At 35.8% G+C, this 16,415-nt stretch overlaps 1 protein-coding gene across 4 annotated transcripts in view; it reads left to right on the top strand.

Annotated features, from left to right (window-relative positions):
- INTS6 (integrator complex subunit 6) overlaps positions 1 to 16,078 on the top strand; it is a 40,857-nt gene extending 24,779 nt beyond the window's left edge. For 2 of the 4 annotated variants that reach the window (XM_057367392.1, XM_057367390.1), the window contains 14 exons: positions 122 to 305; positions 1,258 to 1,383; positions 2,209 to 2,363; positions 5,174 to 5,326; positions 5,466 to 5,598; positions 6,095 to 6,189; positions 6,588 to 6,698; positions 8,270 to 8,485; positions 8,594 to 8,720; positions 9,962 to 10,104; positions 10,736 to 10,970; positions 11,704 to 12,075; positions 12,529 to 12,622; positions 15,502 to 16,077. In XM_057367392.1, the coding sequence (XP_057223375.1) occupies positions 122 to 305; positions 1,258 to 1,383; positions 2,209 to 2,363; positions 5,174 to 5,326; positions 5,466 to 5,598; positions 6,095 to 6,189; positions 6,588 to 6,698; positions 8,270 to 8,485; positions 8,594 to 8,720; positions 9,962 to 10,104; positions 10,736 to 10,970; positions 11,704 to 12,075; positions 12,529 to 12,622; positions 15,502 to 15,595 (2,238 nt within the window). In that variant the 3' untranslated portion in view covers positions 15,596 to 16,077. Of the gene's footprint in view, positions 1 to 121; positions 306 to 1,257; positions 1,384 to 2,208; positions 2,364 to 5,173; positions 5,327 to 5,465; positions 5,599 to 6,094; positions 6,190 to 6,587; positions 6,699 to 8,269; positions 8,486 to 8,593; positions 8,721 to 9,961; positions 10,105 to 10,735; positions 10,971 to 11,703; positions 12,076 to 12,528; positions 12,623 to 15,501 lie in introns of all 4 variants that reach the window. The other 2 variants (XM_057367394.1, XM_057367393.1) reach the window with 2 other exon arrangements.
- The last annotated feature ends 337 nt before the right edge of the window (positions 16,079 to 16,415 follow it).

Raw genomic sequence — 16,415 nt, 5'->3', positions numbered from 1 at the left:
AAATTATTAAATGTGTGTGGAGGGAGAAGTGTGCTTATATAGAGGTAATTGCCATTGCTGTGTAACCTTTATTGTTGTTTCTTTTAAAGCTGTGTATTCACAGATTCAAATTCCTTTCCAGCTCCATTTACCTCTCAATTCCCCTTTACCTGGGAGTGAATTAACTAAGGAACCCTTTCGATGGGATCAGAGGTTATTTGCTTTGGTTCTTCGTTTGCCTGGTATTACAGCACCAGAATCAGAGCAGATGACAGGGGTACCTATGGATGACTCTGCAATCACACCTATGTGTGAAGTCACAGGAGGTGAGTACCCGGTTTCCTTTGRCAAAGCATTACTTTCTAAAATGTAAATGAATCCAATTTAGTTCAATTAATTGTGTGATTCCATGTCATTGAATAAGGATTTCTAGGTGCTTGTAAAAACTCCTCAAGATTGATATAATGAAACYAAAGACACAGCATTCAAGCTATAGGCAATTTAATCCAGGCTGTCTTGGAAGAGTGAAACTACTTTGTTCAGTAGAGAGAACTTACTTTTTTTTTTCTATTACACCTTGATACTGCATTTAGGAATTGTAATAATTGAGTCTTTTCTGCAGTATAGTTTTGGTCAATTCTTGTCATACTCTGGTCTAAACAAGCCAAAAGTGAAGGAAATGGGTTTTTTTCAGGTTTTTTCCCTCCAGAGCATGCCTTTCAGAATGCATAGTAATCCTGCAGAATTGATACTTGTCTCAGTTACAGATCATATTGTTAATATCTTAGAAATCACGTTTCTGATATCAAACTCAAGCATTGATTTTATTACATTTAAAAAACGTAGTGATTTTTCTGACTTGTCTGAGGGGATTTGGTGGAGGGGAAACAAAGGGCTTTGAAAAGTATTCCAAAAGGATTTGATTCCACTCTTTTTTGACTGTATGTAGGCTGTACTGGCAAGTGCTTTGACTGAAATTKGTGGGCGGTTTTAAGTGTTGATGTCTGTCACAAGGGGGAGCCCATTTTCCATGAATGGAACCAGGAATTTGAGYTACTCATTAAGAGTCTAAATTCCAGACATTTCCAATGTGATACTTGTCAGTGCTTCACTAGGCTGCCTTTCTTGCTTAAACAAGGAGGGAGTGTCCAGGAGAAACTTTAAATCAGTGATCCATACATAGATCARTGTCTATGGTGGTTGAACAGTTTTAAATGTTCCACATTAAAAAAGGGGCAAAAACACTTAACAACTTTAACCCTGACTGTTTCATTCTAGGTCGATCATACTGTGTGTGCTCTCCAAGAATGCTGAATCAATGTCTTGAGTCATTGGTGCAAAAAGTGCAAAGTGGAGTGGTAATTAATTTTGAAAAAGCTGGACCAGATCCCTCACCAATTGATGGTACTTGAAATTTTTTACATTATGGTAGCAAATAWCAGGGATGATTGCCAATGTAACTTAGTGAACTTAATGTAGCAGTTGTCAAAAGGGAAACAACTGCATTTTGAAAGACTTTACTACAAAAAGGACCTACTAATTTTGAAACTCTTTATAGTGTTTTGAAACACTGTAGCTGCCAGACACTTCTGCATTTGGTTTACCACTCAGGTAATCTTAAGTGCATTTGTTCATGCCAGGCGTAGTTGAAGAGGTTTATGAGTTTTAAGCAGTTTTCAACCAGCTAGAAATGTAAATAACATCATATGAAGAGACCTGAACTTACCCTTTTTTGTTCAATGTAGTAAAGTGGCGGTGTTCAGAGTTAAAATAGCAAATACACCTGTGTGGCATTAATTTCTCATTCTAAGTGGCTTAGCTATGTCCCTCTGTGGATGTTACTGAGAAGTTTGTGGGATTTTTTTAAACTTTGCTGCAATAAAAAGTTAGTCCAGCAGTATTAGTTGTGTGTATCACTTTTTTAATGCTTGGATTTGAAAGTTATGTGCTAATGACAATAGAAGAGAAATAAATTGATTTATTATTAAGGGCTCCAGGTAACTGGCTTTCTAGGCTCATATCCTGTAAACATTCAATGCTTATTTGATTTCTAATAGTCTCTGTTTTTGCAGAAATGCTTACTGACAACCATGTGCTGTTCTTAGAAATAATATTAACTGCAAGAAAGGCTTCCCTGGGATTGTAGTTCTTTAGCTCTTCACAGAAGTTATTTAAGACTCTTCTTGGGTTTTAGCACTATTTTGATTCAAAGCCTTTTTTTTTCTATAGATGGGCAGGTGGAAATATCCAGACCCTTTGGACCCCAACCTTGGCACAGCTGTCACAAACTTATCTATGTTAGACCAAACCCTAAAACTGGGGTTCCTATAGGTCATTGGCCTGTTCCTGAATCCTTTTGGCCAGATCAAAATTCTCCAACGCTGGTATGTACTGAAGATAAAACAATGAGTTTGTGCATGTGGGAATATTCCAGGATTTCCTATTCATAGATTTTTTTCAAGTCTTAACACATGTATTGCATTGTAGCAACTGTGGAAGCAGTGTGACCCAAGCAGTGACACATGCAAATCTGTGTTGCAGTTATCCCTAATAAATTGCTGATGAGCAAATAATATCATGGGGTTTGCTTTATAGTAATTTTGAAGCATTAGGAAATGGCCTGTAACAGATTTTTGACCTAGTACCTGCACGTAAGTATTTGAACCCTGTTAAATTAAAAACTCTGATACTTGAGTAAAAGCATATCAAATTCTATTGCCTCAAAGAGGGTATTAATAAAAGATAGTATGATCTTGACAATTTGAATCCTTGTGGTAGTTCTGCTTTCATTCTAGCAAGTGAATATAATTTTATCTGTTGAGCAGTGTAGCCATGCCTTCAATTTATCCAAATTAAGAAAACCTCACTTTTTTAATTACTGCCCAYAGGATTAATTTTTGTTCTTCACAAATGAATATATGCCACTGCCTTTTGGTCAGGAAACTAATCATTAGTATAGTATAATGCATTTTTGTGTTTCTGCTAGTATTTGAAATTACTAAAGTAGAAATAATGCAGTTGTAATTGTTACCTATATTTCTTGATGATTTTTATTGAATTTTTGTGTTCTTTTGATATGAGATAGGTGTGCTGACTAACACTGAACTTCTCATAAAATTTATCTTTTGGAAGAAAATCAAAAGAAGTTCTTTGAAATGTASGTTGTGGAATGATGCGAGTTATGCAATTTTAGTCATATTTACATATTTGATAATGGCATCTATGGCCACATTCATATAAGGAGGYGGATGTCCTTCTGAGCTTTTCATAAAGCTAGCATATATGAAAAAATGTAAATTTTCTGTAGTCATTAAAAAACAAGATGTCATTGTGTACTGAATATTTCAAGCCTGTTCGGTGGGAAAGCTGGTCCTGTGTATTCCTTGTAATCACTGTCAGTGGCATATCTGCCTGCATATGCTGTGTAGAGTCAGTAGTCTGATACTACAAATCTTAATCAAGATTGAAAAAACAGATCTTGCCAAGTGAAGAGCTGTTGAACTAAATCTTTTAAAAATCTGAAGTTGACTTACTGAAATGGCAAAAGGATGGGATTTTTTTCCTGTTGTAGTGTGTATAGATCTCTGAACTATAAAGCAGTGTCATGTACAACTAAATTCCTGTCAACATCAACTAAAATTCTGCATTGAACCTTCCTCATGCAGAGCTGGTGAGCYAAGTTTGCTGCTAATGTTTCAAGACTTGTATTTCAGTACTGTTCTAACAATAGTGTTAAAACGTAGCATGTGTTGTAATCAATGTGTATGTATGTAGCATATCTTRTCTGCCTGAGAGTTCATAGTTGAACACTTGACTTTTCCTCCATGTTACCTGATGCACAATGGAGGTGTCTTAAGCGGTTCTATCCCAAGAACTTAAGTCTACTATGGGTTATGACACCATCAAGGCTTTCTTAAATGTATATGAAAGTCTGTTAATAATTATGGTGGCAGATCAATATGTAAATGGCTTCTTCAGCTGCTCAGAGGTGAAAATAGTTCTGCTGTCCAGCAAAGGATTACTGGACTTCTCAAGTCTGAGTAGTCAATTTCTTTTACAGCCTTTTTATTCTTAGTATAACTTCAGTGGTTTGGTTAAAAACTCCACCACAGCTGCTTATTAGTCTTCTTTGTTGAAGAGAATTGCCCTTCTTCCAGTTGGTTGGACCTCCTGTTTGGTGTGCAGTTGGATAGCACACCTTCCTCAGGGTGGAGACGCTTAAGGCAAGACCAACTCTCTTGCCAAATAATTTGTCTGGGTGGCTTATACTAAAATGGAGAGCCTAGACCTTAGAAATAAAAGAATTGCTTTCAAGATGAAGTGTTAAGATTGTCTAAGAAACCCTGTGTTTCTAAACTTCATCTCCTATATTTGTTAGTTATTTTTTTTGTAAGGAGAGTAAGGAAAGAAGGCTTCCTGACTGAGCTCTTCCTCATATTCTAGTGGCTTTGAAGGGAGGCTAAGGGTCAGTATAAGAGCTTATATACCCTTATGTTCCTCCTTTCAGTGGAAGGTATACAGCTCTGATTTTCATCACACTAAATATCAGCTTTCCCTTTTGGCAAACGAAATTTCATGTTGTTAACTTACAGTTGAAACTTGAGACACAAAGGCCTTTTTCCCATGATAAATAAAATATTTTAAAAGTCTAAACACTGTAATTCCATGAACTGAAATAACTTTTTCCTCAGGCCKAGTTAAATTTTTTTAAAGCTTGTGTTTTTTTTCTGATTTCATGCTGCTCTTGATCTTAATTGTTTGAATCTTGTAACTGTTGAATTTGCCAAGAAGGAAAAGTTCTGGGGGGGGAAGTCAGCAAATGCAAAAGTTCATCACCTGTTTCTGCATGGGATGAAAATGGCTGTGCCCCAGAATAGCACTGAAGATCTTTTGTGTCCCCACTAGGACTTAATTCCATTTGCACATATATTGTGTAAATATAAGAAGTTTTAGTTGCACATTGCTCTAGACTTACTATGTAACTAATTGGCATTTATTTAGAAAATGAGATTCCTTTGGAGTAAAACCCTGATATCATAAATTGCTTAGGACTCATTAACAAGAAATAAATTCTGTATTGACTAGGTTCCTTAAATACATGTGTTTTCAATGAGGCTGTATGTCTTTAGTTGTCATAGCACAAATGCCTTTTAATTGTTGTGCAGCCTTATTAACAGTGGAATACTTTGTTTAGCCACCTCGCACATCTCATCCTGTGGTGAAATTTTCCTGTACCGACTGTGAGCCGATGGTCATTGACAAACTGCCTTTTGACAAATATGAATTAGAACCTTCACCACTGACCCAGTTTATCCTGGAAAGAAAATCCCCTCAGACCTGCTGGCAGGCAAGTAGAGTGCATACAGAATTGAAGTTTTCTATGGAATGCTGTTTTTTGTAGACTTTTTTCTATAATCAAAGTAGAATGTAAAATTTCAGWACATGATACTTGGCATGTAAATCCAATGTAATGTGTTTTATTGCAGGTATATGTGAGCAATAGTGCAAAATACAGTGAACTTGGTCATCCTTTTGGTTACCTGAAAGCTAGTACAGCGCTGAATTGTGTGAATTTATTTGTGATGCCTTACAATTACCCAGTCCTTCTTCCACTGCTAGGTAAATATCACTTCATATAAATTTTCTTATGTAGTAGGCAATTGAAACATCTAAATAAATTACTCCAATTAATGCCAGTATTAATAACACCTGGAGAAAGGTAGAATTAACTTGTTTCACTTGTCTCCAGTTGTCTGGCCTTCATGACTCAGACTCTGTAAGATGGTTTACTGAATCATAATTTTTAGATATGTTTTGGTCTCACTTTCATTATTTTAAGAGCCGTTTTTCCTAATCTGTTGTCTTGGTACCAATTCAATTTGATAATTTATTAGGTTCTATTTTTGGATGCAGTGTTAATCTTGCGCGTCTATGTTTGGTTTAGTTATACCTATATTTAGGTATATATATTGAATTGTAGATACTAATTTAATGATTGAGGAATTTGCATTTCTTCAAGAATATTTTACTAGAATTTTCTTTTTTAGAAAAAAAAGATGTAATGCTGTCTAGATATGCCTTTCATTTTGTTACTTTGCTTTTTTATAACCGTTAGATGACTTGTTTAAAGTACACAAAGCAAAGCCTACGTTGAAATGGCGTCAGTCATTTGAAAGCTATTTGAAGACAATGCCTCCTTATTATCTTGGGGTAAGATGACTGTGTTAAAATTTCTGGTTTATAGTCAGCCTTCCACTATGGATGTAGTCTCCATTTCAAGTAAAATATATATTAATTTAAGGGAGAATAKTTAAACTTCATACATAATGATAGTGTTTTCACTGGAGTCCTATGGAAGGCTTCAGACCTGAATGTTAAGAAATTTTCATAATTTCGTAGTACACTGGGACTTGAAYATAAATGATATTTTTGTTAACTGATCATGTATGAATGGAACTATTTGAAAACAAGAAAAAGATGCTTCCCTGAGAGTCTTTTTTGTTGTTCTTTTTGAACTTTCAGAACCTCAGGTTCTATTTGAAATGGGTACAGTTAGTTGATGTATGTATGAAGTTAAATATGACCATGCAATATATTCCATGTTTCAGCCTTTGAAGAAAGCTGTGAGAATGATGGGAGCACCAAACCTTATAGCTGACAATGTGGAATATGGACTTAGTTACAGTGTCATTTCATATCTCAAAAAGTTGAGTCAGCAGGTAATGTTGAAGTAAAAGAGCAGTAAAACCCTATTCTAATAGCAGGATAATCTTAAAATACTCAAGTTCAGTGTCTTTGAAGGAAAAAAGAGCAGAAAGATCAAGTGAATACTTTACCATAAGGAATTAGCAAAACATAATTTTGATTTTTTGAATTGAAGGAAAATATAACGTTTAAATATTAACTTTATAAACTGAACTATACAGAGAGACAGAAGTACAAAATGAGGTTTTTTTCTATTTAAGGAGCATTTTCAATTGTGCAGAGCGTAAAATACTTTTATCAAAAGAAACCATGTCTTTAAAGATGTTTTARCATTTTTTCAGAAAATAGGGATTTGTACTTGATGCGTCAGAATCAAAGTGTTCTTTCTTTGACTTGTGACATAAAGTGGAAAGTGTTCAGGAAAAAGGATAACTGACATAAGGATACAGATGTAGAAATGACAAGTTACCATTTGAAACTGTTGACCATGTTTGGGTAGTGTCTGAATCTTTGACTAGGCTCCTGCACCAACTAAAGCATTTCTGCCCTGCTACCTAYGCTTTTGAACTGTGCATGTTAAGCTTCCTGTTCAAGATGAAAAAATAGTAGACTCAAAACTTCAAGGAACAGTGGTACCAAGTACTTGTAATTTAGCTAATTATGGACCAGCTTTTTCTTAAAACATGAATATAAATGATTATTTGAGGAAGCAAATGTCTTGAAGTCTGCAGCATATCCTGTTATTGAGTTGCTCAGTGTTCTGTGAACTGATGTGTCAACATCATGATGTAGACATCTTGGACTCTTCTGAGATGTAATGGCATGCACTGCAAATTGTACTTAAAGCTTTTCTAACKTCTGAAAGGCCCTGTCAGTAAAGACTCCATATTTTCAATAAACATTCAAATTTTTGAGTAGTCTATAAATTTATGTGAAATTGCAAAACCAGAATTGGCAGTTGTGTTCCTGAATTCCTTTTGGCTCTTTTCACTGTGTTCTGCCAAAAAGCTGGCATTTATGAACAWGTTTAATTCTAGTACAAATCTAACAGAATATTGGGAATTAGGTCTGTCTGGTCAAACAATTGGTTATTATCAYATATTTCACATTATTAATGTTATGACTTAATATAGAGCTTTAAAAAAGTTGATACCAATGGGTGACTGATCACAACTACAGTTGTGGGAGAATCAGTCTTGTGAGAGTTTGACTGTTCTCTTCAGTAACAGCTGAACATTATAGAAGTGCAGATAGGTCTGCAGAGAATTACTAGTCAAATTTATTTTCAYTTTTTTATGAAAATAAAAGCATTGCATGCATATTGGTGCTTAGATACTATAATGGGCAGCAGAGGAGAAATATGCAGAAGACCTAGGCAGAAAACTGTTCACTATATTTAAAACTGTAGTAGGCATTAATAGTGGTTATGTATTAAGCACTCCTTAAGCGCTCAGCCTGGTTATGGTCRTCTTAGTGTGTTAGCACATTGTTGAATCTTGTAGGTAGGAATTTAAAATGAATAAGTCTGACTAATCCTTTTAAGAGCATMTTGTCAATTTTATTTATTTATTTATTTCAAATTAAGGCCAAAATAGAGTCCGATAGAGTCATTGGCTCTGTAGGCAAAAAGGTAGCGCAAGAGACTGGAATTAAGGTCAGAAGCAGATCACACAACCTGTCTATGGCACATAGGAACGATTTTCAACATCTGCTACAGGGGATTACTGGGGAAATACCTCATAGACCTCTAGACCTCAATATGAAGGAGTATGCTGGGTTCCAAATAGCTTTGCTGAATAAGGTAAGCACCACTGTGTGTAATGTTGTTATTTTCAATATACTTCCATTGAAATGCTAGATACTGTTTCTTACATGGCATTAATTGAAGCTTCATTTACTGGAACCATAGGACTTGAAACCTCAGACATTTAGAAATGCTTATGACATACCCAGAAGAAATCTTTTGGATCAGTTAACACGAATGAGATCTAATTTACTGAAGAGTACTCACAAGTTCCTCAAAGGACAAGATGAAGGTTAGATAACAGTTTCTATTTTGTCTGCCTGCATTATGATCATTGCTAAAAAAACAATGTAACAAACAGTGTAGTTCTTTAAAACTTGGTGGGTGTCTGATAATACCATTAAACTGCATGGATTTTTTAAAGGCTTTTTCCATACCTCATTGGAGGAAAAAWCGGTGAGGATTGAGAAGATTGCTGATTCACTGCTCTGTCTTTTAAATCCATATGAGGTGACTTGGGCTTTTAGAGAAGATTCTTTGTTTTTTCCTGACTTTCATGGATCTGACAAAAGAAAAATCACAGGGCAGTTCAGAACATTGGAGTCTCTCTCCATAGAAATGGATTGTGAGCAGTAGAAAAGTAAGGTGGCTCACTGTGTGCTGCYACTGTGAATTTTTTGCCTGTTAAGCCAACAGCAAATAGTTCAGCAGTCTGTTAATTTATTCCTTTACCTTTGTTCCTGTGTCCTCTGGCACTGCTTTACAGCATCTAACYGAAGATGTTGAGTAGAGTGAGAAGGACAATGCAAGTGAAAGCCTCTGTTACATTAGTGCTGCCACGACATAGGTCAGTTTAGCATCTGTACATTTCACATTACATTACCACTTTGTCAGAGTAGCTGTTCTTAAGGGAGGAGGATTAACTCATGTTAGGGGCTTTTTTTCTGCAATTATTTTCTAGTGTTTATTTTTCTGGATCAAAGGCTTGGCAACTCTAAAACCAGAACCAATTTAATATCAGCTCCCATGGATTTTTAAGAATTTGTTGATTTACATTGGTCAAAAGTYATCCTTACACTGGGAAAATGTTAGTCTTTACAATTAAGTTTTGGGTGGCTAAAATTGGGCAAAGTTACGTCAAAGCTGTGTGCAGCRTGGCATTCCTACTTTGCTTTAATATTTCTTCTGTTTGTAGTAATGTTTTAATTCTAATTTGTTCCTAGTCTGTTTTTTCACCCATCGATCTTTTGAAAAGTTGGGACACATTGGAAAACTAACATCCGTGCATGACAGCTATTGCTTATTTCCTGTCATAATGATAAATCCACAATGTACTGGTTCATTTAAGCAAGTCTCCTGATGTCAAAAGCGTTATAAATACCAGTTAGGCAAGAAAAATGGTGAGCTTTGCACACCTGTTTTGTTCATGCATATGATAAAAGTGTGAAAACTGGAGATCTGAAATGGATTWAGACTAAACTCTCCCAAATTGAGAGCAGTACTGTATATTAATGAACTCCTTTGTTTTGACAGATCAAGTTCACAGTGTACCTATAGCGCAAATGGGAAACTACCAGGAGTATCTAAAACAAATACCTTCTCCACTCCGAGAGCTTGATCCTGATCAACCACGAAGGCTTCATACATTTGGCAATCCATTCAAATTGGACAAAAAGGTAACTTTTCTGTTAAGCTTTTTAAAAATGTTCTGTTTTGTTTGTGCTACTGCCYATGTTGTTTTTGAAGTAGTCTATTGGAGAAACCCTTTCAAATACTTGTAAAAATAATGGTTATTAGAAAGCATCTCAGATGTTCTTCCATCAGGCAGTCTTTATTGGAAAACCAGTATTATGTCTCTAAATTGTATTATAAATRTAATATTTGTCTCTGTAGTATAGCTTATACCTAATCACACTTCCTTGAACAAGCTTCAGCCATAAAAAGCTTCCCATAACTTTGCCAGTCTTGACTGTCCCTTTTATCCAAATCTGTCTTAGAATTGACCAAACTGCCAGTATAATTTATAGCTCTTGTATTAAATGTGTGAGTCCCTTTGCAATTTCTGAAATGGAAGTCTGATGGCCCACTCCCTTACCTACTTGGCAGACTGTTGGATAAGGGTCTTAAGCACATTGATCTGGTCTTTTGAAGGGTTTGGTTGACAATTTTGAATTCCAAGCATAATGGCATGTTGTATGTAACTCCTGTACATGTTAAAYGTTAACTTAATATCAGAGCATTAATTGTACTTATATTATGTGGTTTTGGTGTGAAGATTAAGAATTCTTCCTGTCCAATTAATTACAGGGAATGATGATAGATGAAGCAGATGAATTTGTATCAGGACCTCAAAATAAACATAAAAGACCTGGAGAACCAAATATGCAAGGGATTCCAAAAAGGCGGCGTTGTATGTCCCCCCTGCTCAGAGGACGACCACAAACTCCTGCAGTAGTGAATAACCACATTGGAGGAAAAGGGCCACCAACACCAACTGCGCAAGCACAGCCTGACCTTGTTAAACCCATTGCTATTCACAAAAGTAAGTGAATCTTTATCATCTTTTAAGTTTGTTTTTTAATATATCTGAATTTTTTTTTGTGTAAAGAATACCGCTTGCTCATTTGTCAAATATGGCGATTTTATCCCACCCTCTACAAAATGAAATATATAAGTGTGCATATGAAGTTAATTACAGAGTTCATATTGTCCTTCAGATGGAAATCGTCCATATAAATTCCAAGTATAAACAATGTACTTCCTCTCCTCTGAGGGGAGAGTGTAGACAGTGAGAAGTGTGTTCATCCTTTGCCTGGAAATTCAGATGCTCCAGAAATATCACAGTGTGAAGTTAATTTGAATTTTGCTTTGGTGCAGTGAAATCACTTCCCTTGGTCTGAAGCTGAGGTGCTGTACAACACTCGCTGTTCAGCACTAAAGTAAACTTGGTCAGTTTGATTTAAAGGGGGAAAGACACCATGCCATAAAATCATACTTTAGAAGTATTTTTTCTTTTATTGGTAGTTCACATAGTAATTTCCTTTTTCACACAAAGAATATACCTGTGATTTTTTTTTAAAGTCATTAATTGCTAGGATATAGTGATGGGCTCAGTGTTATAATCCACTCACAGGTTTTCTTATGCCTGGCATGTGCAGTAGACTATATGAGCTTCAGCCTAATTTTAAGAGTCTAATAATACTGACCTGACTCATTGACTTGTATCAGATAATAAAGAACTTGAACCTGGCAAGTGTAATCTTTGTTTTTTCCAGCATCAGAAACAAATAATGAAGTTGGAGTTGATGATGTCACTGAGAATCATGTTACAGACCCCCTTTCATCAGATGTTTTCCCAAATACTGTGGATTCAGAGTTTTCACTGTCCTCTTCACCGTTCAGTTCATTAGATCGACCATCAGGTCATACAGAGAATGTAGGCCATGAACATTTGAGCAATAATTTGAATGTCGATGGGTTTTTGGACAATCATGAGGAATCAGGTAGTAAGGAACAAAGTAGTGAAGAGAACTTGACAATGTCTTCACCCAGCAAAGGGAAAAAAACGATGCATTGCAGAAGTTCCAGAGAGATTAACATAGAGCTAAGAGCACAAATTATGAAAGAGATCCGAAAACCAGGAAGGAGTAAGTATACTTTTTTTCTTTCAGATAATTGGCATGAGAGTTAAACAAAGAATTCATATTAGATCACTATTTTAGAAATGTACTGGACATGAGACTGAAGSAAAAGAAAATTAAAACTGAAAAGATTTGTTTTAAAACCTCTGCTAAAAACTTACTGTAGGAGTGATTAAAATGTTCGTATACCTATCGGTGCTCATGGAAGTCATATTTTTAYATCAATACTAGAATTACCTTGTTAGGTGTTACTAATATCCTAAACTGCAATATCATGTGGTTTTTTTTTACATTGGTTCTCATTAAGTAGGATGTTATTGCTACAATTGATAAGAGACAGAACCTAAAAGTTTACAACAACTGAATGACGGCAGTTGCATTTCACTCAGAACTATTACAACAGATAACTCTATAGGAGTCTTTTAAATAACTGATGTTTCTCTTCTCTTGATCTTTAAGAATATGAAAGAATCTTCTTTTTACTGAAGCATGTACAAGGAAGCTTACAAACCCGACTGATATTTTTAGAGAATGTTATTAAAGAAGCTTCAAGGTAAGTAACAGAATTATATTATTCTTAAAGAGCAATGCAGTGCCATGTAAAACTGCTGGACAGCCACACAGTTGTTTGAAAACAACAGTGCTTTACACTGCAAGTAAATATTTCCTTATGAAACAGCAGAAATGCATAAACTTCTTGAGGTGTTGCTTGTACAAGCTTACCTTTTTCTGTCAGATTTTGGCTTAAAGATGTTAGCAACTCTAACTGCCAAAACCCTAAAAATATAGATGGACAATGGTATAAAAAGAGAAGGTGACTTAAAAAAAAATAATTCCAGTTCCAATGTTCAGGTGTGAGTGTACTGCTAATTTGAAAATGCGGTGGAGCTGCCTATTACTGGGMATTAGGCTTTCAGAAATAGCATCAGCTCAAAATCTTGTCCTAAAAATAGTTCTGAAATTCAGGTATGCTCAGAAAGAGAAGTCTCTGCTCTTCAGCATACTTCATTACATGAAGACCTGTCTGAGACTTTGGAAATGGAGGTAACATTTCAGGAGAAGAGAGACTTGATAAGAATTTAAATCCTGTGGTTTTAATCTAGGTAGAAATTTACAGTATCCTTAGACTGTCCATAGTTAGCTTTCTACATCTTTACCAAAAAGAAATAAYGGAGAAACATACCAGAACCAATAGTGGTTGAGTTGCAGGGGACTAGTAATTTCMGCATCTTTCTTGGATCATAAATGTAATTAGAACTTTGAGGTTTACTTCAGAAACATCAAAGAATAGTTGATACTTATTCTCAAATACMTTTCAGTAGTAGCCTGATTTTTTTCCTGTAGTATTATTGAGTAAATTTTCTGATGAAAAAATCAAGTAATTGTAGGAGAAAATTATGCTGAGAGGTTAATGTTGGACTTCCATACAGATCCTCTAGCCTTCTATTGCCAACTCTGTGGGACATGTAAATTTATACAGATCATGCTCTTCCTATAGAAACAGTTGCTTTATTGTGCTTTTGCTTGATTAGTATATTGCCTGTTAAAGTTGTTCTGTAGCTTGTGGATTATACATTCTTCCTCACTGTCACAGCATTCTGAAAAAATACTGTTGCTCTTGGATTTTGTGGCAGCCCTTAGTGGGGTTGCAATGTTTATACCTGTAAAATTAGGCTTTTAAGATCACCTGTAACTCTCTTTTCTCCTGCACAGGCTCTTTATTTCAGCTGTCTTTWGTTGACGGTTCTACAAAATTTGACAGTGGTTGACTGTTGCTCTTGGATGCATCAGAATTAAATCCCATTTCCTACTATAACCAATAGTCTCCTGCATCTATTGATGGAGAAGGCTGGCAGCTATTTGTTCACTATTGTTAAACTTCAGGTTTTATTGGTTTGATTGTAGGAACAGCGTTATCTTCTTCCTTCTCTCCTTGGTTAGATTTTTATAGTGTGAAGGTTTTATCCACCTGGGTAGCACTGCTTGCAAACAATATGCAGTTCTTGGTCTCTTTCCATATCCAGGCAGGCTATCACATTTAACCCAGGTTCCCTGATCCCTTAAGGGAGCATCTCTAGGCATCCCAGACTTGTCAATATAGTCTTGTTTTTTTAACTGATAGCTGACGTTGCAGTACTATGGATCACAACTCAGACTTGGAATGTCTACTTTACTTTCCCTACTCCAAAGAGTGCCATCTCTGAACATGTTCATAGGAAAGCTCTTGATCATTTCAACAACAAAGGTCAAGTTTATAAAAAGTTCCCATTTAATTCCCATTGGAGGTTAATCCACTRTAGTTGTAAGAGGAGAGGAAGATTTCTAAAAGAGCTTTCAATTTCCTTTGGAAAATTCCTGGCCTGCTGTTCCTCTTTTGATAGCAGAAAACTTATCACTTTGGAGATGCAATGAGGAAAAATAGAGTGGGAGCTGTGTGTTTGTGGGGTTCTGAGAACTGGGAGAAAGTTGTGTAAGAGGCAGAGCATGGGTATTCCATGATGTATTTGTTGGAAATGGGATCTTTTTTTCCTCATAGTCAAACTGGGATTGTGGGGAGGCTTGTGGTATGGAGATTAGGGCAGGTACCATGTCTCTGTGAGCCAAGGTTATGGACCAGGATGTTTGACCAGAACTAGAGGCTTCTCCTGGGGTTTAATGAAGTCATAGGGATGAACTTGATACATAGTTCAAAATATTTTCATTGCTAACTATCTTTGAGCACACATGGCTGCCAAAGTGTTTGTCAGGAGTGGCTTCTCAGGTGCAGAAATGTTGCAAAGGGCAGGGCTTAGCTGGAAACAGCAGGGAATTGTACCTCCTAAGGTAGGAGTCTAAGCAGAGGTGACAGAATGACCTACTGATCAAATTTATACAGTTGAAATGGAATAGAACTGCAGAGACTCCAGAGGCATGGATTATGTCCGTGCTTTCCTTTAGTTTCTTTCTCAAAGTTTTGGTTTGTATTTTTTTTCAGGAAATCTGCTTTGCTTTGTGTAATGGCTGTTTCTTCACCAATTCCAACTTTGTTAACTTTGATGAATGTATCATGAAGGCATGCAAATATTCCCTAAAAGCGTCTTTGCCAGCTTTTGAATTTTAGTTCTTTTAACGTATGTTTTATTTCTGTACTTCAGAACTTCTGGAAGCAACRAACTCTTAACTCTCTTGTTCCTGACTTTAAGGGCTGAATTATGTTCAGCAATATGCTATAATGAACTTTAGTAAATATAGTTTTGTATTCAGTAAATTGAAAAGCAAGTTAGTGGTTTACCAGAACTTTAGGAGGCAGTGATACATATAAGGTATGTGTAGTCTCACTAGGCACTTCTCCTGAAGTAATAACTGAAGTTACCCGAGTTCAGYAGAGGTTTTGTGAAGGATGTTTCATGTATTATTCTGTGCATCCATTATAATGCTTTCTTTTAAATCCAGGTTTAAAAAACGAATGCTGATAGAACAGCTTGAGAGTTTTCTGGAAGAAATCCATCGCAGAGCCAATCAGGTCAATCATATCAACAGCAGCTAAGAAGCTTCATGCAAGAGAGAGCCACAGCAGGACACTGCTGTTCTTACTTGCATTCATTTTTGACATGCACTCTTATCTCAAGTTCCTGTACCTGAATGAGAAGCTGCTCAAAAAAATGATGAGACATATCCATCATCCTTTTTTTTTCCCTTCAMGTATTTTATTTTTGTAATGTGAAAAATACTACAAAAACATTTTTATTTAACTAAATGGAGAACTTCTTGCTTGTCATGGACATAAGTGTCACTTTCCCTCAGGTTCTATTTTTCTTAATCTAACCTTCAAAACTACCACCTCTTAAGGTTGAACTTTGCCAAAAAGTTGCTTTGTAATTTAAAAAAAAAAAAGCACATACATTAAACAAGGTAATGTTTTGTATATACAGTTATTTTGGATATATTATTGTAAGTTGTATAAATGTATTTTGAAAAAATATTTAAGAAAAGCACTTTTGTTATTCCATCAATAAAATCTCTATTTTAATCTTTGTGTAGGTTTGAGTACAGTTTTTATTGGAATGATTTGTTTTGCCTTCCCTTTCCACAGTTTGTGTGTTCTGGTGTCAGTGTTCAGGATTGAAGAGTGGTTTTGTATCACTGGATATTCTTCTCTTAATCAGAGAATGAGTGAAAGAAAGCTAATGCTAAATTGCAACCACAGTAGGATATCTTGTGTACTTTGCGCTCTCCATTTGGTGACCAGCATAACAAACTGATGCTCTGTATGCACATCTGGARCCATGACTAACCCCACAATTTTATTGAGGGGGGATGCAGTAAAGCAGGGGTCAGTAGCCTTTGAGGAAGGCTGTGCAGTGCTT

The sequence above is a fragment of the Malurus melanocephalus genome, unplaced genomic scaffold (genome assembly GCF_030028575.1).
Source record: "Malurus melanocephalus ecotype Western Australia unplaced genomic scaffold, MMel_1.1 scaffold_78, whole genome shotgun sequence".
NCBI lineage: Eukaryota > Metazoa > Chordata > Aves > Passeriformes > Maluridae > Malurus > Malurus melanocephalus.
This window is presented reverse-complemented; position numbering and strand designations above follow the sequence as displayed.